At 52.6% G+C, this 19,900-nt stretch overlaps 2 protein-coding genes across 7 annotated transcripts in view; one reads left to right on the top strand and one right to left on the bottom strand.

Annotated features, from left to right (window-relative positions):
• Nucleotides 1–13,488, top strand: part of PIGG (phosphatidylinositol glycan anchor biosynthesis class G) — a 50,945-nt gene extending 37,457 nt beyond the window's left edge. For 4 of the 6 annotated variants that reach the window (XM_027971367.3, XM_012180457.5, XM_027971368.3 and 1 more), the window contains 2 exons: nucleotides 255–418; nucleotides 2,570–9,688. In XM_027971367.3, coding sequence (XP_027827168.2) covers nucleotides 255–418; nucleotides 2,570–2,783 — 378 coding nt within the window. In that variant the 3' untranslated portion in view covers nucleotides 2,784–9,688. Of the gene's footprint in view, nucleotides 1–254; nucleotides 419–2,569; nucleotides 11,596–13,189 lie in introns of those variants that run through there. The other 2 variants (XM_060417734.1, XM_042251802.2) reach the window with 2 other exon arrangements.
• A 927-nt stretch (nucleotides 13,489–14,415) lies between these two features.
• On the bottom strand, nucleotides 14,416–19,028 carry TMEM271 (transmembrane protein 271). The gene has a single exon (XM_042251801.2). The coding sequence runs from the start codon at nucleotides 18,987–18,989 to the stop codon at nucleotides 17,859–17,861; it is 1,131 nt and encodes a 376-aa protein (XP_042107735.1). The 5' UTR covers nucleotides 18,990–19,028; the 3' UTR covers nucleotides 14,416–17,858.
• Nucleotides 19,029–19,900: the final 872 nt, after the last annotated feature.

Here is a 19,900-nt window from a genome sequence, read left to right as displayed (position 1 = left end):
GAAGTTTGGGGCTTTTCACTTCCATCAGCAGACTTTCATTGTATAGTTTCCTCAAGGTGAAAAACACTCCACTTGCTCCCCAAGCCTGGGAGCGAGGCGAGCAGGTGGAGGGCCGTCATCCGGGGTCAGCCCCGGAGCCGGGAGTGAACGGGCAGCCGGGCTCCTGGGGCCAAGTCCCCGCGACCGGCTCTCGTGGTCTCTCGTGACCGCGGTACAGGACCAGCCGCATCAGCACTGCTTCTGCCGTCGTCCAGGGAAACTCCAACAGCATCGCCACTGTGGACATCTCAGCAGGCTTCGTGGGCCTGGATGCCTACATGGAGATCCCAGCCATGTTCCTGACAGCATTTGCGACATACTCGGGGCCTGTGCTGTGGGCCAGCCACCTGGTGAACTTCCTGACCTCAGAAGCCAGCAGGTGAGGCTCCTCATCTTTAGTCTGATGGTGGGTTAACTCCTGCTCCCAATAACTCAGAGGTCTTTTTCATCAGCTTTCTTTTCCTTAAATAAGAACAGTCCACAGTGCGTGGCGCGTGGGGGGTGGGGCAGGTCTGTGAAGGGACAGCTCAGGCCTCCCTGCTGGCCGCTTCTAGGTCATGCCAAGTTGGGTCTCCAGCTGGACAGGATGGAAAGCCCCTTCTCGTCCCATCCAGCTGCTGGAGACCTGGTTGGGGCCCAGGGAGCGGGTGTCCACTGGGGGCCAGAGAGCAGGAGGCTCTCACTCTCACAGGAGCTAGTTCTCACCTCCAGGATCCCTGCTGCAGAGGGGGGCCTGGACGGTCCCAAGGGGCTTGTGGGCCCGTGGGCTTGTGACTCTGTCAGCCTGTCCTGCCCCCACGGAAGCCGGCGGTCACCAGCCCCAAAGGCTCCTTCCTGTCAGACTGCCGGGGCAGCCCACCATGCTGTCCTGCCCAGCACGTCCATCCATCCATCCTTCCCCTCCCCGTTGACTCCACGGAGTTCCCACCACCTCACATTCTGTGCTGTGGGTTTGGTTGGGAAAGGAAGCTGGCAGGTCCCTTCACACATCTGGGCCGTGAGCAGGTGAGGTGTGTGCTCCCTGCCCTGGAGGGCTGCCTGCCGTGGGACCGGCTCGGCGCGCACCACGTCTGTGACTGCAGGCCAGCCGAGCAGGTGGACGGGACAGGTGAAGGCCGGGCCGTAGAGCCCAGTCTTCTGTGGAGAGCAGCTTCCCTGGTGCTGAGATCACGGCTTGACTTTCCTGGCACTTGACATCTGTTACACTTGTATTGGGGAGAAAAAAGATGTTAGCATGGTTTTTAGGTGAGCTGAGAGCATTTTAGTCAGCTGGGGAGTGCTGCCTGATGTTTTCCCTAATTAAGAAGTGTTCCTCTTTTACTTTAGAAAAGGTTTTCCTCCTTCATTTTCAGTCGCTTCGCTCATTGTTTCTGTTTTTATTTTTCCAGTAAAATCAGAAAACTGTAACCAGACTAAAGTGGTAGAAAAAGAAAATTTCTTTTCTTTTTTGATCCCTGGGTCGGGAAGATCCCCTGGAGAAGGAAATGGCAGCCCACTCCAGTATTCTTGCCTGGAGAATCACATGGACAGAGGATCCTGGGGGGCTGCTGTCCATAGGGTCGCAAAGAACTGGACACAACTGAGCAGCTAACACTTTTTTTTTTACGAGGGAGATGATTTTTCTAAATTTTTTATTTTTTATTTTTATTTCCGGCTGTGTCTGGCCTTAGCTGAGGTGCATGCGCTCTTCATGGCAGCCTGCGGGCCTCTCACTGACTGTGGCACGTGGGCTGTGTGGTTTCCTGCAGGCAGGCAGGCTCTCCAGCTGAGGCGCGGGGTCTTCCTGCCCTGCAGCAGGAAGGATTTGAGTTCCCCAACCAGGGATCTGAGCCACGTCCCCTACATTGGAAGTCTGTTCTCAACCACTGGGCCACCAAGCAAGCTCTGAAAACACATCTCCAGTGGCTCAAAACCTCGGCCCTGGGTAGACCGTGCCCCTCTTCTGAGGAGCTGGCATCTGTTCTGGAGCTCAGCAGTGGGGACAGACAGCCTGGCTGCAGGCCCTCTGCTCATCCCCTCGACTGCAAATTACCTTATGCTGAGGCTACAGGAACTGCCTCCTCACTGGGGCTCACTATGGAAGGAGCCCAGTCAGAGTCTTCCAGACGGGTCATGCGCCCCACTCACGTGACACTGAGACCCAAGCAAGGCAGTGTCCTGAGCTTCCCTCCCTCCTTGTCTGGTCGAGAGGGCCGTGGGGTCGGCAGGCTTCCTCTGAGCACAGGTGCTCTGGCACCCCAGGAGGGCAGCGGAGCCGAGGCCCATCCGCCAGGCCCATCCCCAGGAGTTTCCCGCACTGGGTGTTGGAGCCGAGGCCCCAGGAGGGGAGCAGGTGCTGCCTCAGGCCCAGCTCTCCCAGAACCCCTGCCTGAGGGACTGGGTCCCAAGTGGGACACGAGGCTGGGCTTGAGCACTCCCCCCAGGGCTCGTGCTCTGGTGGCTGCGCGTGCACTCACAGCCTGCACGTGCACTCACAGCCTGCATGACCAGAGTGCCGTGCTGTAACGCACGTCTCCCTTTCTGTTGACAGCGGCTCGGCGCTGAGGCGTGCTTGCTTCTGCTATGCGCTCGTCTGTTCTGTTCCAGTTTCTGTGTATATCGTTATGGTGACATCCCTGCGTTATCACTTATTTATATGGAGTGTGTTTTCTCCAAAACTTCTCTATGAGGGAATGCATCTACTCATCACAGCTGCTGTCTGTATATTCTTCACAGCCATGGACCAAACCAACACAAAGTCTTAGACGGAGCTGTTAAGACACTGGAAGAATTATATATTTTTTAACTCTTTTGTTTACTTCATGGGTTTGTGTCATGAAGGATATCTGTTTAAATGCAAGATTATTCTTTTAAAAAAAGATGTGAATTCTATAAGGTTGATGAATAGCTTCAATTTCTTTGATTACTGTACTTGAATTTAGATTGAGTAGTAAGTAGTTTAAAAGACTTGGTTTGGATATGCATCGTATTTCCCTGTTGTCAATCACTCCAGGAACTTCTGAGCTTTTAATTTCCTCTGGATAAGTTACCTGAATATATGTGTTTAAATTGAAGTATACAAAGTTTCCAGGTTTGTTAGTGTCCAGGGATTCTGTGGGCCGAGGCTCACGTGCTGCCAGGGCTGCCTTGCAGAGCTCAGGGCCTTTATGATCCAGGAACCACCAGGGGTCCCAGAAGCTTGGGTTTATATGGGCTATATCTGTCAGCATTTATGGCATTTAAAATTAAAACTAAGACATTTAAAATAAATATATTCAATTAAAAATAAAGATATAAATCATTTGCAACACCAAGTACTCTAGCCCACCAGGCTCCTCTGTCCATGGAATTCTCCAGGCAAGAATACTGGAGTCGGTTGCCATTCCCTTCTCCAGGGGCTCTTCCCAACCCAGGGATCGAACCTGGGTCTCCCACATTGCAGGCAGATTGTTTACCATCTGAACCACCAGGGAAGCCCCTACTGCATGTTAATATACCATTTTAAAGAAAAATAAAGGACTCAGTGCTGAATATTCATTGGAAGGACTGATGCTGAAGCTCCAATACTTTGGCCACCTGACTTGAATTGCTGACTCATTGGAAAAGACCCTGATGCTGGGAAAAATTGAAGACAAGAGGAGAAGGGGCAACAGAGGATGAGAAGCTTGGTTGGCATCACCGACTCAATGGACTTGAGTTTGAGCAAACTCCAGGAGATAGTAAAGGACAGGGAAGCCTGGCGTGCTGCAGTCCGTGAGGTCACAAAGAGTCAGACGTGACTGAGCGACTGAACAGCAACCAGAGTGGAGGCTTGTCGCTCGGAGACCCAGCCAGGCTATTGGAGAGCTGAGGCTTCCAGGCCCGACCCCGATTCCTGGTGAGTCAATCACTATTGGCCAGTGACTTAGTCAGGACTATATAATGAAGAGCTGGGACCTTTCAGGCCCGCCCCTGATTCCTGGTGAGTCAATCAGTATTGGCCAGTGACTTAGTCAGTCAGGACTATATAATGAAGAGCTGGGGCTTTCAGGCCCGCCCCCCGATTCCTGGTGAGTCAATCACTATTGGCCAGGGACTTAGTCAGGACTATATAATGAAGAGCTGGGACCTTTCAGGCCCGCCCCTGATTCCTGGTGAGTCAATCAGTATTGGCCAGGGACTTAGTCAGTCAGGACTGTATAATGAAGAGCTGGGGCTTTCAGGCCCGCCCCCCGACTCCTGGTGAGTGACTTGGTCAGTCATGACTGTATAATGAATCCTCCCATTTAAAAAAAGAAAAAAGGAGTGCTTTCTTACCCTTTTTGAGAATTCCCAAGTCAGGGAACCAGGAAGGTTCTACGTGCCAGCGTGCTGAGCCCCCAGCTCCACAAAAAGAGAAGGCCTTTGTTCAGGACTTTGCCCTGCATGTCTGTGCATCTTCTTCTTAATTCATATCCTTCAATTTTGTTAATAGTAACTCACTAAACTAGTGAGTGAATGCAGTGTCCCCTGAACTCTGCTAGCCATTCTGTCCACTTGAGGGAGTGACCAGAGGGTAGGCTCTTGGGGGCCTCTGGTTGACAGTCAGTCAGAGGCACAGGCAGCAACCTGGCCCTGGGTTGGGTGTTGTCAGAAGTGGAGGGTGGGATCTGATTCTGTCTCTGGGTTGATAGCATCAGGACTGAGTGGGATTCACGGACTCCATACTGCCACAGAGAGCTGCTTGGTCAGGAGAAGCCTCCACACGCAGTCATTGGAACTGGGTCCAGCAACTCTTCTCAGTCTGAGACCACTGAGTAAGGTTAAAAGTGTGTCCCCCTGTGTTGGTAGCAGCACTATTCACAATAGCCAAGACACAGCAGAAATCCGAATGCCCACCAACAGACGAATGAGTCAAGAGGGTGTGGCGCGTGCGCGCAGCGGAACATCACTCAGCCCTGAAAAGAGCTTCCCTCCATTCCAGTGAGGTGGGAAGAGCCTGCAGACTTATGCAGAGTGAAGTGAGTCAGGAAAATAAAAGCAAACATTGCATATCAATGCATACACACGGGATCTGGAAAAATGGTACTGGTGAACCTATTTGCCGGGAAGGAATGGAAACGCAGATGTAGAGATGGACCTTTGGACACAGTGGGGGAAGGAGAGAGTGGGACGGATGGAGAAAGTGGAGTCAACATGTGTACACTATCATGAGCATCAGTGAGAAGTTGCTCCAGAACACAGGGGGCCCAGCCTGGTGCTCATGACCCAGAGGGTGGGACTGGGGCGGGGAGGGAGGCTCAACAGGGAGGTGATGCATATATCGCTGGAGAAGGGAATGGCAAACCGCTTCAGCATTCTTGCCTTGAGAACAGTATGAAAAGGCAAAAAGATAGGACACTGAAAGATGAACTCCCCAGGTCAGTAGGTGCCCAATATGCTACTGGAGATCAGTGGAGAAATGGCTTCAAAAAGAATGAATAGATGGAGCCAAAGCAAAAACAACACCCAGCTGTGGATGTGACTGGTGATGGAAGCAAGGTCTGATGCTGTAAAGAGCAATATTGCATAGGAACCTGGACTGTTAAGTCCATGAATCAAGGCAAATTGGAAGTGATCAAACAGGAGGTGGCAAGAGTGAACATCAACATTTTAGGAATCAGCAAACTAAGATGGACTTGACTGGGTGAATTTAACTCAGATGACCATTATATATACTACTGTGAGCAAGAATCCGTTAGAAGAAATAGTTAACAAGAGTCCAAAATGCAGTACTTAGATGCAGTCTCCAAAAAGACAGAATGATCTCTTCATTTCCATGGAAAACCATTCAGTATCATGATAATCCAAGTCTATGTCCCAACCAGTAATGCTGAAGAAGCTGAACAATTCTATGAAGACCTACAAGACTTTTTAGAACTAACACCCAAAAAAGATGTCCTTTTCATTATAGGGGACTGGAATGCAAAAGTAGGAAGTCCAGAAACACCTGAAGAAACAGGCAAATTTGACCTTGGAGTACAGAATGAAGCAGGGCAAAGACTAATAGAGTTTTGCAAAGAGAATGCACTGGTCATAGCAAACACCCTCTTCCAACAACACAAGAGAAGACTCTACACATGGACATCACCAAATGGTCAACACCGAAATCAAAGTGATTATATTCTTTGCAGCCAAAGATGGAGAAGCTCTATATAGTCAGCAAAAACAAGACCAGGAGCTGACTGGCTTAGATCATGAAGTCCTTCTTGCCAAATTCAGACTTAAATTGAAGAAAGTAGGGAAAACCACTAGACCATTCAGGTATGACCTAAATGAAATCCCTTACGATTATACAGTGGAAGTGACACATGGATTCAAGGAATTAGATCTGGTAGACAGAGTGCCTGAAGAACTATGGACAGAGGTTCATGACATTGTACTGGAGACAGGGAGCAGGACCATCCCCAAGAAAAAGAAATGCAAAAAAGCAAACTGGCTGTCTGAGGAGGCCTTTCAAGAGCTGTGAAAAGAAGAGAAGTGAAAAGCAAAGGAGAAAAGGAAAGATATACCCATTTGAATGCAGAGTGCCAAAGAACACCAAGGAGAGAGAAGAAAGCCTTCCTCATTGATCAGTGCAAAGAAATAGAGGAAAACAGTAGAATGGGAAAGACTAGAGATCTCTTCAAGAAAATTAGAGATACCAAGGGAACATTTCATGCAAAGATGGGCTCAATAACGGACAGAAATGGCATGTACCTAAACGAAGTAGAAGATATTAAGAGGTGGCAAGAATACACAGAAGAACTGTACATAGAAGATCTTCATGACCCAGATAATCAGAATGGTGTGATCACTCACCTAGAGCCAGACATCCTGGAATGTGGAAGTCAAGTGGGCCTTAGGAAGCATCACTACTAACAAAGCTAGAGGAAGTGATGGAATTCCAGTAGAGCTTTCTCTAATCCTGAAAGATGATGCTGTGAAAGCACTGCACTCAATATGCCAGCACATTTGGAACACTCAGCAGTGGCCACAGGACTGGAAAAGGTCAGTTTTCATTCCAGCCCCAAAGAAACGCAATGCTAAAGAATGCTCAAACTACCGCACAATTGCACTCATCTCACACGCTAGTAAAGTAATTCTCCAAGCCAGGCTTCAGCAATACGTGAACTGTGAACTTCCAGATGTTCAAGCTGATTTTAGAAAAGGCAGAGAAACCAGAGATCAAATTGCCAACATCCGCCGGATCATCAAAAAAGCAAGAGTTCCAGAAAAACATCTACTTCTGCTTTATTGACTATGCCAAAGGTTTTGACTCTGTGGATCACAACAAACTGTGGAACATTCTGAAAGAGATGGGAATGCCAGACCACCTGACCTGCCTCTTGAGAAATCTGTATGCAGGTCAGGAAGCAACAGTTAGAACTCCACATGGAACAACAGGCGATCCAGATAGGAAAAGGAGTACGTCAAGGCTGTATATTGTCACCCTGCTTGTTTAACTTGTATGCAGAGTACATCGTGAGAAATGCTGGACTGGAAGAAACACAAGCTGGAATCAAGATTGCAGGGAGAAATATCAACAACCTCAGATATGCAGATAACACCACCCTTATGGCAGAAAGTGAAGAACTAAAGAGCCTCTTGATGAAAGTGAAAGAGGAGAGTGAAAATTTGGCTTAAAGCTCAACATTCAGAAAATGAAGATATCATGGCATCCGGTCCCATCACTTCATGGCAAATATATGGGGAAGCAGTGGCTGACTGTATTTTGGGGGACTCCAAAATCACTGCAGATGGTGATTGCTGCAGTGAAATGAGAGGATGCTTACTCCTTGGAAGGAAAGTTATGACCAACCTAGACAGCATATTGAAAAGCAGAGACATTACTTTGCCGACTAAGGTCCGTCTAGTCAAGGCTATGGTTTTTCCAGTAGTCATGTATGGATGCAAGAGTTGGACTGTGAAGAAGGCTGAGCACCAAAGAATTAATGCTTTTGAACTGTGGTGTTGGAGAAGACTCTTGGGAGTCCCTTGGACTGCAAGGAGATCCAACCAGTCCATCGTAAAAGAAACCAGTCCTGAATATTCATTGGAAGGACTGATGCTGAAGCTGAAACTCCAATACTTTGGCCACCTGATGCGAAGAACTGACTCATTGGAAAAGACTCTGATGCTGGGAAAGATTGAAGGCGGGAGGAGAAGGGGACAACAGAGGATGAGATGGTGGATGGCATCACCAACTCAATGGACATGAGTTTGAGTAAACTCTGGGAGTTGGTGATGGACAGGGAGGCCTGGCGTGCTGCAGTCCATGGGGTTGTGACCAACTGAGTCAGACACAACTGAGCAACTGAACTGAATTGAACTGATAAATATATATATATATATATATAAAATTACGGCTGATTCAAGTTATTACACAGCAGAAACCAGCACAACATTTTAAATATTTAAAACAACAGACATTTAAAAAAAAAAAAGAATGAAATGATGTTATTTGCAGCAACGTGGATGAAACTAGAGATTACCACGCTAAGTGAGGTGAGTCAGACAAAGACGAATGCCCTGTGATGTCACTGACACGTGGGATCCAGAATGTGACACACGTGAGCTCACTCACGGAGCAGACGATGTCGCTGACACGTGGGGTCTAGAATGTGACACGCATGAACTCACGGAGCAGAAACAGGCCCGCAGACATAAAGAACAGACGTGTGGTTGCCGAGTGGAGGCGGGGCTGGAGGAGGGAGCGACGGGGTGTTAGATTAGCAGATGCAAGCTCGCATATATAGGGTGAAGGAACAGTCAGGTCCTCCTGTAGGACACAGGGACGTATATTCGTGTCCTGTAATAAACCATAGTGGAAAAGAATATATAAATGACTGAATCACTTAGCTGTACAGCAGAAGTTAACACAACGCTGTAAGTCAACGATATTTCAGTTCTTAGAAAACATGCAGGCAACACTACACGCTGTGCACAGACACGCAGTTGTGTTGTGGACGCACAGAAGCACTCCAGGCGTGAGCCACGCCGAGCAAGAGGTGAGGGCAACCCAGAGGGTGGGGGGGGGGGGCGCGCACCTGGGACCAAGGCCATTTCCAGAACTTACTGAAACCCTTTGTAACCATTGCCAGAAGTACCCTCGATCATCACTTAACAGGCTTCCTAACTCCAAAATAGGCAAAGAGACCCAATCCAGTGGTCACCATATAGCACCCTAACCCATCACCTAATGCCACCCATCCAGCAGGAATTTTTTTTGTCTTGAGGCTATAAAAATTGGCTACTAACCCATGAAAAGGGCTTCCCTCATAACTCCATTGTTAAAGAATCTGACTTCAATGGAGGAGACCCCAGTTCGATTCCTGGGTCAGGAAGATCCACTGGAGAAGGGAAAGGCTGCCCACTCCCGTATTCTTGGGCTTTCCTTGTGGCTCAGCTGGTAAAGAATCCACCCGCAATGTGGGAGACCTGGGTTCCATCCCTGGGTTGGGAAGACCCCCTGGAGAAGGGAAAGGCTGCCCACTCCCGTATCCTGGCCTGGAGAACTCCATGGACTGTAGAGTCCACGGGGTCACAGAGTCAGACACGACTGAGCACCTTTCACTTCGCAACCCGTGAGAAGCGTCAGCTCTCCCTGGCCTGTGAGGGGGTCGGCTGCTGTGCACTCAGGGCCCTCGTTGTCTCTGCCGTCTGCTCTCAATAAACTCACTCCTTTCTGAAATGCTCTGTGTCTGTAAACTTCTCCAACCTGAGCTTGGACTGCCGTGATGCTAAGTCAGACTGGCCAGCAGCAGCTCACCGCCGCAGCTATCAAGTCTTTGAATTGTGGCAGGTCTACTTTGAGGTGTGCCTAATGTGTAATATCCAACCAGATTTCTGCACTTAGTATGGAAAATATATGCAAAAGTCTCTTCACCCTCCAGTCTCCCAAGAGCGGCACTTGCGTTTGCATCAGGGCAAGTGCCAGGATGGAGCATGGGGCACCCTCTGAAATTCCCGGCATCTGGTCCCCGGGGTAGCCATTGAATGAACAGACAGCCCTGGTGACCGGCATGGGGGTGGGGCCCCTCAGTGGAGAACAAGAAGAGGCTGAGTTTTGGCGAAAGTCTTGAGTTTAGGGTCCTAAGGGACCCTGAGGAGGGCAGTGAGCAGGCTGTTCGCTGAAAGCACAGAGGTCTGCAGAGAGCTGGAGGTTGCTACACTGCCAAACCTGGGCTCACAAAACTCCCACAAACGCCGCTTGAAAAAAGAACCTTGGTCCCATTTGTAGCTAGAACAAGGCGAGGGCCCAGGCACAGTGGAGAACTGAGCTCAGACCCCTGTTCTCACACCAGCTCCATCCCAGGCACACAGCCTGTTCCCTAAGCTTAGGTTTTCCTACCTTTGAAGTGCTGTTTCCAGGGTTAAGGGAGGCAGCAATCTTCAAGTGCTTGTCACACAGGGCCTGGCTCATAAAGAGCTCTCAACACAAATTAGCCATTGGTCAGATGACACCACACTGACAGAGATGGTGGTGGGCATAGGCCTCGGGCTGAGTGCGGGCTCGGGCAAGGCTAATTGGTTGGGCAGGTGAGGGTGGGGTTTCAGAAAACTCCTGGAGCTTTTCTCCGCCTCCAGGAAGGGCTGGCGATGGCAAGAGGTGAGGGAGGCAGGAGGTGGCAGAGCTCACAGCTCTGGGTGGCTCCACGGTGGTAGACGAAGGAGAACTGAAGTCTTGCATTTAAGGAAGAATAACCTGAGCTACACTCAAAGGCAGAAGGGGCTCCCGGGGCCAGCCCGCTGCACAGGAGCAGGGGCTGCTGCCTCCAGGGCCGGTGGTTCAGACGGCCCTGCAGGCGCACTTGGAAGAGGCTCCCAGGAAAGGCAGCGCCCCAGCAGGGCCAGGACACAAGATGGGGGTGGGGGTCCAGGGATGGACATGGGTGTTGAGGGGACTGTGTGAGCCGAGGCTGGGAGGAGAAGGAGCAGGTGGAGAAAAAGTCCCTAAAATGAGCAGAATTGAGGCCGCTGCTGAGTCCATGCTGCCCCGGGCAGAGAGGCCCCTTCAGAGCACAGACTCTTTGGCCTTCCACTGGATGAGAGTGGAGTCTCCAGCAGGACTCCAGCCTCTGACACAGAGGCCATGCCTACCCCCACCTCTCCAAGCTGCTGAGAAGAGGAAGTAACGTGCCAGGCGGCATTTATGAAGTAACACAGTCACTGGCGCTCGTATATGCAAACGTTTGCAAATATGCCAAATGTTCCGAAATTTTTCCCCCTTGGGTGATTACTCTCACTGTTTCAGCTTTTTTTTTAATGTTCATCTGACAGATGGCAAGGGCACCACCAGCTTCACCCCTGCGCCCTGGCTCAGGGAAGGGGTGCCCTCCCTGGGTATCCTCAGCAGCTGGCCCCAGGCAGGAAGGAGGGCACAGACCACGCACCTGAGTTCTGTACCAGGTTCAAAAGTGTTCAGTGCAGTCCCCCAAATTCTTATTCACCTAGAACATGACCTTATTTGCAAATAGGGTCTTTGCAGATCACTCTGGACTAGAGACGGACCTAAAGCCAACAAAGTCCTTATAAGAAGCAGAGAAGGGCACACAGAGAGAGCCAGAGGACACCAAAAGTGGGACCAGCTATAACGTGGTATGTCCGTGGGCCCAGGCATGCCTGGGACTGCTGGCTCCCAGAGCCTGGAGGGAGGAAGAGAATAAGTTCTTCTTTAGGGCTTCAGGAAGGAGCCGGCCCTGCCAACCACCTGACCTTAGACTTCTGGCCTCCAGACTGAGATAATATATGTCGTTTTAATCCATGTAGTGTGGCAGCAGTCCAGGGAACTAAGACAAGCTCCTACAATGTCCAGGTCCCTGAGATGGTCCAGGCCCCTGAGATGGTCCAGGCCCCTGAGATGGTCCAGGTCACCAAGATGGTCCAGGCCCCTGAGATGGTCCAGGTGACCGAGATGATCCAGGTCCCTGAGATGGTCCAGGCCCCTGAGATGGTCCAGGCCCCTGAGAAGGTCCAGACCTCTGAGATGTTCCTGGCCTACATCCTGGTACTCCATATCATCTCCCCTGCTCAGCAACACCAGTGGGTTTGCCTCCCCACTGCACACCCTCCTCCTGACATGTCCATGGCACACACCAGCTTCAGTCTCTACACCTGCCGGGGGCCAGCATGAGGAATTCCGCCCATGGCAAAGGTCATGAGGAAGGAGGCTTGGCATACGCAAAGGCGTGATCAAGCCTCAGGAAACCCCCTGTTCCCGAGCATCTAACCCCAAAACCAGAGTCTGTTTTATGCTCTCACCTACACCTCTGACTTTACGGGGGGCTCTCCCCCATAACCGTTTCTCTCTGAGAAGGAGTAAACATGCAGCTCCAAGGCAATAAAAATTCTTGGGCGTGACAAGAGTGTTTCAGCTTACGGACTCCTCTGAAGGTTATCTAGCCCACCTGTATAGGTTTGTCCGGCCACATGTGATTGCTTGCAGCCTCCCAACCTGAGAGGCACGAGATGTTTTAGACTTACTAAAGGCAAATTATTTTGGGGAGTTAAAATTATTAGTATAGTTGGTTAGGAATTATATTGGTGAAGGGTCTCTTCATTTGTTGTGTCAATAATTGCTGCTAATTCCCTGCTCTGGGTGGGACAAGGATGTCTCAGGTCAAACCTCTCTGCTGACAGACTAGCTTGTGTGACAGGATTATCCATACTCCTGCCACTTGATTGTTTACTACCTCTCAACCATAAACAGCACAGAGAGTTTTGGAGTGTTTTGAGAGTCTTAATTAGCATAGGGCTTTTTCTTCTTGTTGAGTCAATGATCGCCGCCAGGCCTCTATATCCTTAGGCACCTGGGAATATATTAATCAATGTATTTGGAATATAGCAAAGGAAATATGGTAGTTTTTGATGTTAGCAATACTAGACTTTTTGAGTTAATGGATTTTCTCTTTTGTAATAGATCACTGTACTTATATATCACTGTGTCCTTGCTGTGTAAGAATGTAACTTTATCATATCTTAAGACTAAATAGATCTTAAGGGGAGCATTGGTGAAAGGATTTTCATTTGTTGGGTTGATGTTTGCTGCTAAATCTCCATGTTCCCTACCCTTATAATGAATATAACTAGCATATAGGAAGAAATAAGTATTAACCTTTAAGACTAATCATGTTAACCTTGGGTTGAATAAATTCCTTTCTTGATTGTAACTCACTACACCCTCACCCTATAGGAATGCAGCTTTATTTGGAGGATGGTGCCTGGTTTAAGAAAAAACACCCTTGGAAGAAATAAGTTTTTGGTTATCAGAAAGAAAGGATCATAAAATGTCAGCAGGTCTCACTCATGGCCAGAAGATGATGTAATATTCCTAAGACCTTTTTTTTATATACATTTATGTGAAGCACCTGATTTTGACAAAGGTCAGGACTGCTGACCCCCACGTGACTCTGTATTCATCCCTATGTGTAACAAAAGGTATATAAGCAAACCCAAAAATAAAGAAATCGGATCAGTTTCCGGAAAGACTGATTCCCCCATGTCGCTTCTTTCTTGCTCCCCGTTTTTCTGGCTGAATTCCCATCTGGAGCATGGATGCTATTCCACGTAATCCAAGTTATTTAGCCTCTTTTTCTCCACTGATCGTCCTACTACACTATCCATTTCTAATCTCTCTATATCTGTGATTAAATATGTATTTTTCCAAAGACGCCGACTCCGTCCCCACCTTCGAATCACCCTGGATCCACCGGGGCTGGACCCCGGCACACACCTACTTATTCTCTGGGCCCCAGACAAGAGCCCCCTGTGCCCCACAGAGAAGGCTGAAAGGTCAGACTGGGTCAGGTCCACGAGGTTTTACTTTTTCTTCAGAAAAGGTAGCTCTTGAAAGTTCCCGGGAAGGACAGCACAATCTGACACGTTCTAGAAGAAAGTTTTATCAGGAGTGGAGCTGATAAAGGGCCCAGGCTGGAGCTGTAGGAATAGTGTGAGCACACAGCAGGTGCACAGGTCAAAGCTGGGCCTGGGTGTCGGGACAAGGGCCCCCCTGCAGCCACAGGCGGCATGGGGAAGGGCCTCAGTGGCCTCCATCCCTGACCGGCCTGTTCGGCGCTCCTGCCCTTGGCGTAGCCCAGGTGGCTTGACCACACAGTCTGCTGGACCAGGACCAGAGTCACGAGTCACCCAGAGACAGACAGGAAGTGACCGTTGTGCTCTATCGATTCAAAAGGAACAGGATTTCTGCTGGCATTCTGCAGAGGAGCGAAGGTAGATGAAAACGCAGAGACAGAGCTTCTCTAGACGAGACTCACCTGTGTGAGGACGATCCTCCAGATGCGGGGATTCTGAGAAAACCATTAAAAACTCTGACAGGGACCCCCAGGCTTTCTCCCACCACCACCCCCCCAGGAAGTCCTTAGAATTCAAACTGGGGATGTAAGGATGTGTGGGCACTACTTTTCGAAGTTAGATTTTTATTTTCCATTTTGGTGAGTTTTTTCCTGTAATTACTGTGCCGAAAAGTGGCAAATTAAACAAAGATATCATATCATCTAGAAAATGAACCACCTAACATTAGGCTGCTGGCTCCCTCTCCCATAAAAAGAAGTTCACAGTTATACAAAGAATTTATACTTATTTATGTGCCAGAATTCGTTTTGCTTAGAGTCTCTTATTAATTTTCATTCATATTTTGGTGAGAAAATGGTGCTTTGGGGCAATAACACTGAGGGCTTGCAAGGGGCCTGTGCCCAGAGCGGGGCTCCCCAGAGGCCACTCAGAGGCTCTGCAACACTGCTGCCCAGGAGCCTGGGAATTTGGCCTGCACACTGACTGATACGGTCAGGAGCCGTAGATTTTTGTATCAGTCAAAAATTCAGTTTTGTAGTCGAGGCTTGTGTGGCCAAGAGCAGCTCCTCTGCCTGAGGAAGGCGTGCGAGCCCTGGCGCCCTGGGGGCGCTCGCTCAGCAGCATTAAGGGAGCATGGCTGGTCTGCTGGCTGCGCCACGTGTCGCTGATTGGGTCATTCTTTAAGCAAATTTTATGTTTAAAATAACTTACAACCAGCATTAGACAAAGTAACAACACAAAGATGTGTGTATTTAATTCTGGTATTTCACCATGATATAAACTCTTGGTTTGGCCTCCACCAGGCCAAGAGTTTATTATTATTCTGAAAAGTAGAATAAGACCCATATTTTAAGAACGCTCCAAGAACTGGCATTATTTTCCAAGGAGCATAAGAATCAATTCTAAACAACTAATGTAAATTTTCAAAAAGGAGAAAAAGTGTGAATGAGCTGGCTAACCTCCCAAGACTCCGGAGCCATCACAAGCAGTTAGCAGGAGGCGAGGTGGTGACTCTCCACTGCCTCCCTGAGTGCTGGTGTTCAGAACAATTTGAGTGAAGGGATACTGGAGATTTTATTTCTTTAGCAAAATTAAAAAAATAAAACCCTGGGATCCCATATCATTATATTGGCCTCTATAGAGCAGACTTAACCATATTCTGGAGTTAGAAACACATCTTTAAAAATCCCATCTAGCTTCTTGGTCACATGTACATTTGACAGGGGGAAGCCACTGTCTGCACCCGCAGATGCCCTCTGCTGCCCCATCCCACTCTGCCTTCTGTCCCATCCCAAGGAAAGTCTGCAACTTGAGCGAGGTCATTTTGCCTGCATGTTTGAAAGACAAATCGTGTAAGACACCACCTCGCTCAAGAGTCTTCTCCAACACCACCTCGGGAAACAGGAAGGGTACAGGAAGTTCTGACATCAGATGTCCGCGCTGCTCGAGTTTGCTCCGTTCCAGCGGTCCCTGCCCAGCAGCCTTCCGCAAGAGCTCACCGTGTGCCCACTCACTGGGCGCACCCTGGCTTGGCTGCCTCCTTATGTGGTTCTGGGAAGTCAGCCTTGCAGCTGCCCCTGAGGTCTGTGCTCCATGAGCGGTGAGCAGCCCTGCCTTATTGATTTGATCTCAGTAGATGGGGTAAAGCTTTCCAAAAGTCTCTTTTGCTGCCACTTATCACTTTTTCTGCTTAGGTTGATGGCCAGTGGGCTGGTGGTGTGGGGGCAGGGGGCGGGTGTCAGGTGACAAGGACCATCAGGGGAATTAGTTGGGCTGGGCCCTCAGCCGGGCTGAATCTCAAGGCCTGGTATGGACCACTATCTGAAGAGGTCTGGGTATGAGGACCTGGGAGATTGGCCTGGGATGATTCTTTTTTCTCGGATGGCATCAACATAACAAGGAGAAGACACTGCCCAGGGCCCCCTTTGATCAGAATCCCCAAGTTTCTAAGTAACTGTCCAAGCATCAGCATAACAGCTTTGCCACCTCCACTGAATGGTGGCCGGTCTCCAGTTCTGCGTGGATAGCGGGCCTTTCCTCTCTAGCAGCCTCTGCTGCAGCTGGGTGGCCCTGCTGGTCATGATTAGACACTGGACTTGGTCACCTGGGGTACAGAGGAACTCTGGCTTTGGGCAGGGCAGCTGGTCTCATCCCAGAGCCCACAGCTGGAAACCATATCTCCAGCACCAAGTCTGGCTGCTTTTCCACAATTAGAAGTGGACCCCTATACACTCTAGAGAGATTACACACGATTTCCTTAGCTTTCCTCACTTCCAGTGTCCTGTGCTGTGCTCACCCTAGCAGAGCGCGGGGTGAGTCCTCAACGCCTCTTGCAGGAGGGTCACGCCATTTGGGCCAAAGTGGGACTCTGCCTACAGCACGTTCAGAATTAGCAGCACACCTGCCTGGCACCACAATTCCAGCACATGGTAGTTGGGTCACCTTTCCCCAAGATCCAGAGCCTACCTGGATCCCAGTCAGAACCACAGGACTGGGCGGAAACACATTTCACCATCGTTCGGAACACGTTTCACGTTGTGTTTAAACAGGCACACACATGTGCACCCTAATGATCTTAAAGTATGACCTTCACAGCAATTAAGGCTATTTAAGGGGTATATTTCAAATGAAATGCTACGATATCCAAAATTACCAGATTACTGAATTAACCAACAGGATAATAATCTTTGCCAGAAAAACTATGACTGTGATTTCCAAAATAGGATTGGATTGTTCATATGTATTAACCAAAATAAGCTCAGTTTTGCCGTAAAAACCCAATCTGCAGTTTCCAGAAAAAGAAATGTATGGGACCTGATATACAGACAGAAATTTAGCCTCAGAAAGAGGTTGGATTTAGCCAACCAGCTAGCATAATACAGCTGTTCAAACTCACATCTGTCAGACCAAATTCGATCATTTTCCCCCAAAATCGATGTTTGCCGACATTCCCTAACCCCAATTTGATGAATATCTCCAATAACACAGCAATTAATTTAATAAAGGAACTCACCAATTTTAAATTGCAATAAATTTACCAAACATCTTCACTGTTTATGGAGAGCTTTACAGTAAGAAAGTTATCAACAAAAGCAGGCACATCCGTGTACAACGTGTTGCTGCGGGCGCTTCTTCACGTCTTCCATTCCGACAGCACCAGCCGCTCCGTCTTCCTGTCCTCTCAGTCAGCGGTCTTCCCGCTCGCTGGGTGAGCTCCCCCCGGGCCTGGGCCTCGGGGGCGCCCAGGGAACGGACTTGCCAAAGAGAAGTGCGGCGGGGGCGAGCCTACCCCGAAACATTTATTGTAAACTTTAAAATGGAGTCCGGATACGAGCAGACACAGAAAAGAAGAGAAACCTCCCAAACACAGAAATAATAGTACTGGAGGACCAGTCTCGCGGCGGGGAGCCCCCCCAGAAGCGCCGGGCCAGACCGCCCTGAAGCTGCGGCGCCACGGAGAGGCTTGGCTTTGCGCCCCGCCAGCCCCCACCTCCCTCGCCGCCGCGGCAAGGCAGGCAGACGGGCACGGCCGTCCGCACAGGCCCAGGGGCTCAGCAGGCCCGACCCGGCTCCCAGGGGCGCGCCGCCTCGCAGGACGGGCGGCAGCAGTAGGGGTAGGAGGCGTTGAGGTCGGGGTCCGAGGGCGCGTACCCCGGCAGCTCCACCGACGGGTGCCCCCCGCAGCACACCTCCACGCCCGCCTCGTCAAACGCGTGGAAGACGCCCACGTTGATGTAGGAGACCGCGTGGTGCGTCGCGAAGCCCGCGCAGTCCCCCGGGGCGGCGAAGTCTGACTCCTCCGGAGACAGGATGGAAGCCTCGCTGGGCCGCGGCTGCAGCCTCCGCCCCCGCCGGCCCCGCCGGCCCCGCCGCGCCCGGGAGGCGGGCGGCTGCGCGCGGAGCCCCGGGCCGCCGCGGGGCCGCGCCAGGGCCCGGCCTCCCTTCCGCCGGCCGCGCCGGCCGCGCCGAGCCTGCGACGACTTGTAGTTCTTGACCAGCAGGAGGCTGAGCAGGCCCAGGAGGCACTCGAGCGAGTTGAAGACGGTGGAGAGCACCAGGCCGCGCTGGTAGTCCTTCAGCTGGCGGCACTTGGCGGAGGTGGCGCTGTCCAGGGTGCCGCGGGCGCGCGGCGCGCCGGGGGCCGGGCCGGGGCCGGCGGCCGCAGGGCCCGGGGCCGGGCCGGGGGCCGCGGCCGGCGCGCGCGGCGGCAGGCAGTAGTGGGAATACTTGCGCTCCACCAGGGACACGGTGTCGCCGTCGATCACGGCGCCCGCGAAGGCGCTGAGGACCCCGAGCATGAAGACGAGGACGCCGAGCAGGAGCAGGTTCTGGCTGCTCACCGGCCCCGAGGGCCCGGCGGCGCCCCCCGGGTCGCCCGGCGCGGCCTCCGCAGCCCCCGCGGAGCCGGCGGCGACCCCTAGCCCCGGGCCCGGGCCCGGCCCCGCGAGGGGCGCGTCCCGGGGCCCGCAGCAGAGCAGGGCGGCGCCGAGCAGCGAGAGGCCGGCGGCCAGCAGCAGCCCCGAATAGAAGGCGCCGGCGGCCGCCCCCAGCCGGAAAGGCTCCCCGCGCAGCTCCGAGCCCAGCGAGAAGCACTTGAGGCCGACGGCGGCGGCGCTGAGCGCGCAGGCGAGCAGGAGGCAGGAGGAGAGCGCGGCGCAGGCCCCGCGGACGCTCCACTTCATCCTCCGCGCCCGAGCCGGCCCGCACCCCGCGCGCCCGCCGCCGCCCGCCGCCGCCCCCGCCGCCTGCGCCTCCTCCCGGCGCCGCGCGGCCGGACCGCCGGCCTCCTCCTCATCCTCCCGCGTCCTCCCGGGCCCGCGCCGCCGCCGCCGCCGCCGCCGCAGTCGGAGCCCGCATCCTCCGCCTCCTGCCGCCGCCGCCGCGGCCCCGCGCAGGGAACCGATGCGGCGCGGAGGACCGCAGGGCGCGCGCGCCCCCTCCCCAGCCCGCGGCGCCCCTCCCAGGACGCTCAGCTCCCCCCACCGCCCGCGGCCCGGCGCGCCCGGCCCAGGCACCGCCCTCCCCCGCCCCCCCGCCCCGCGTGGCCCCTAGGACACCCCTCGGCCACCCCCGCCAGGAGAAGCCCCCCGCGCCGCGTCTCTCCGCCTTCCTCCCCCGAGTGGCGCCCCGGCCTCTGCGGGCACGCCGCTCCCCACCCCTGGGCGCCCGCCCCTGACGCCCCCAGGCCCCACCCCCAGCGCCTCCCGCCTCCCGGGCCCCCGCGCGCGCTCCGCAGGCCGCGGGGCTGGGGTCTCACTCCTCGCCCCCCGCCGGTCAGAGATCGGGAAGCCCGAGGAAGTTGGCTTGGAGTGCGGGAACAGAGGGCCCTCGCGCTGAGGGCTACCGGGAAAGCCTGAGGGTGGGCGGGGAGGGGCGAGTCCGGGGCGAAGGGAAGAAGGAAGACCCCGCGGCAGGGGTTTCCGTGCGGGGGCGGCGGGAGGGAGGGAAGGGAGGAGAGGAGCCCGGGCGGGGATGAGCCGACTACTCGCGGGAGGAGGGCGGGAGTCCGGCTGCGGGGCGGAGGGGAGGGCTCGGAGGAGGCGCTCGGGTGCCGGGACCCTCGGGCGCCGCCGGGGAGTGCGGGCCCCAGTGC

Source organism: Ovis aries, chromosome 6, assembly GCF_016772045.2.
Source record: "Ovis aries strain OAR_USU_Benz2616 breed Rambouillet chromosome 6, ARS-UI_Ramb_v3.0, whole genome shotgun sequence".
Classification (NCBI taxonomy): Eukaryota; Metazoa; Chordata; class Mammalia; order Artiodactyla; family Bovidae; genus Ovis; species Ovis aries.
This window is presented reverse-complemented; position numbering and strand designations above follow the sequence as displayed.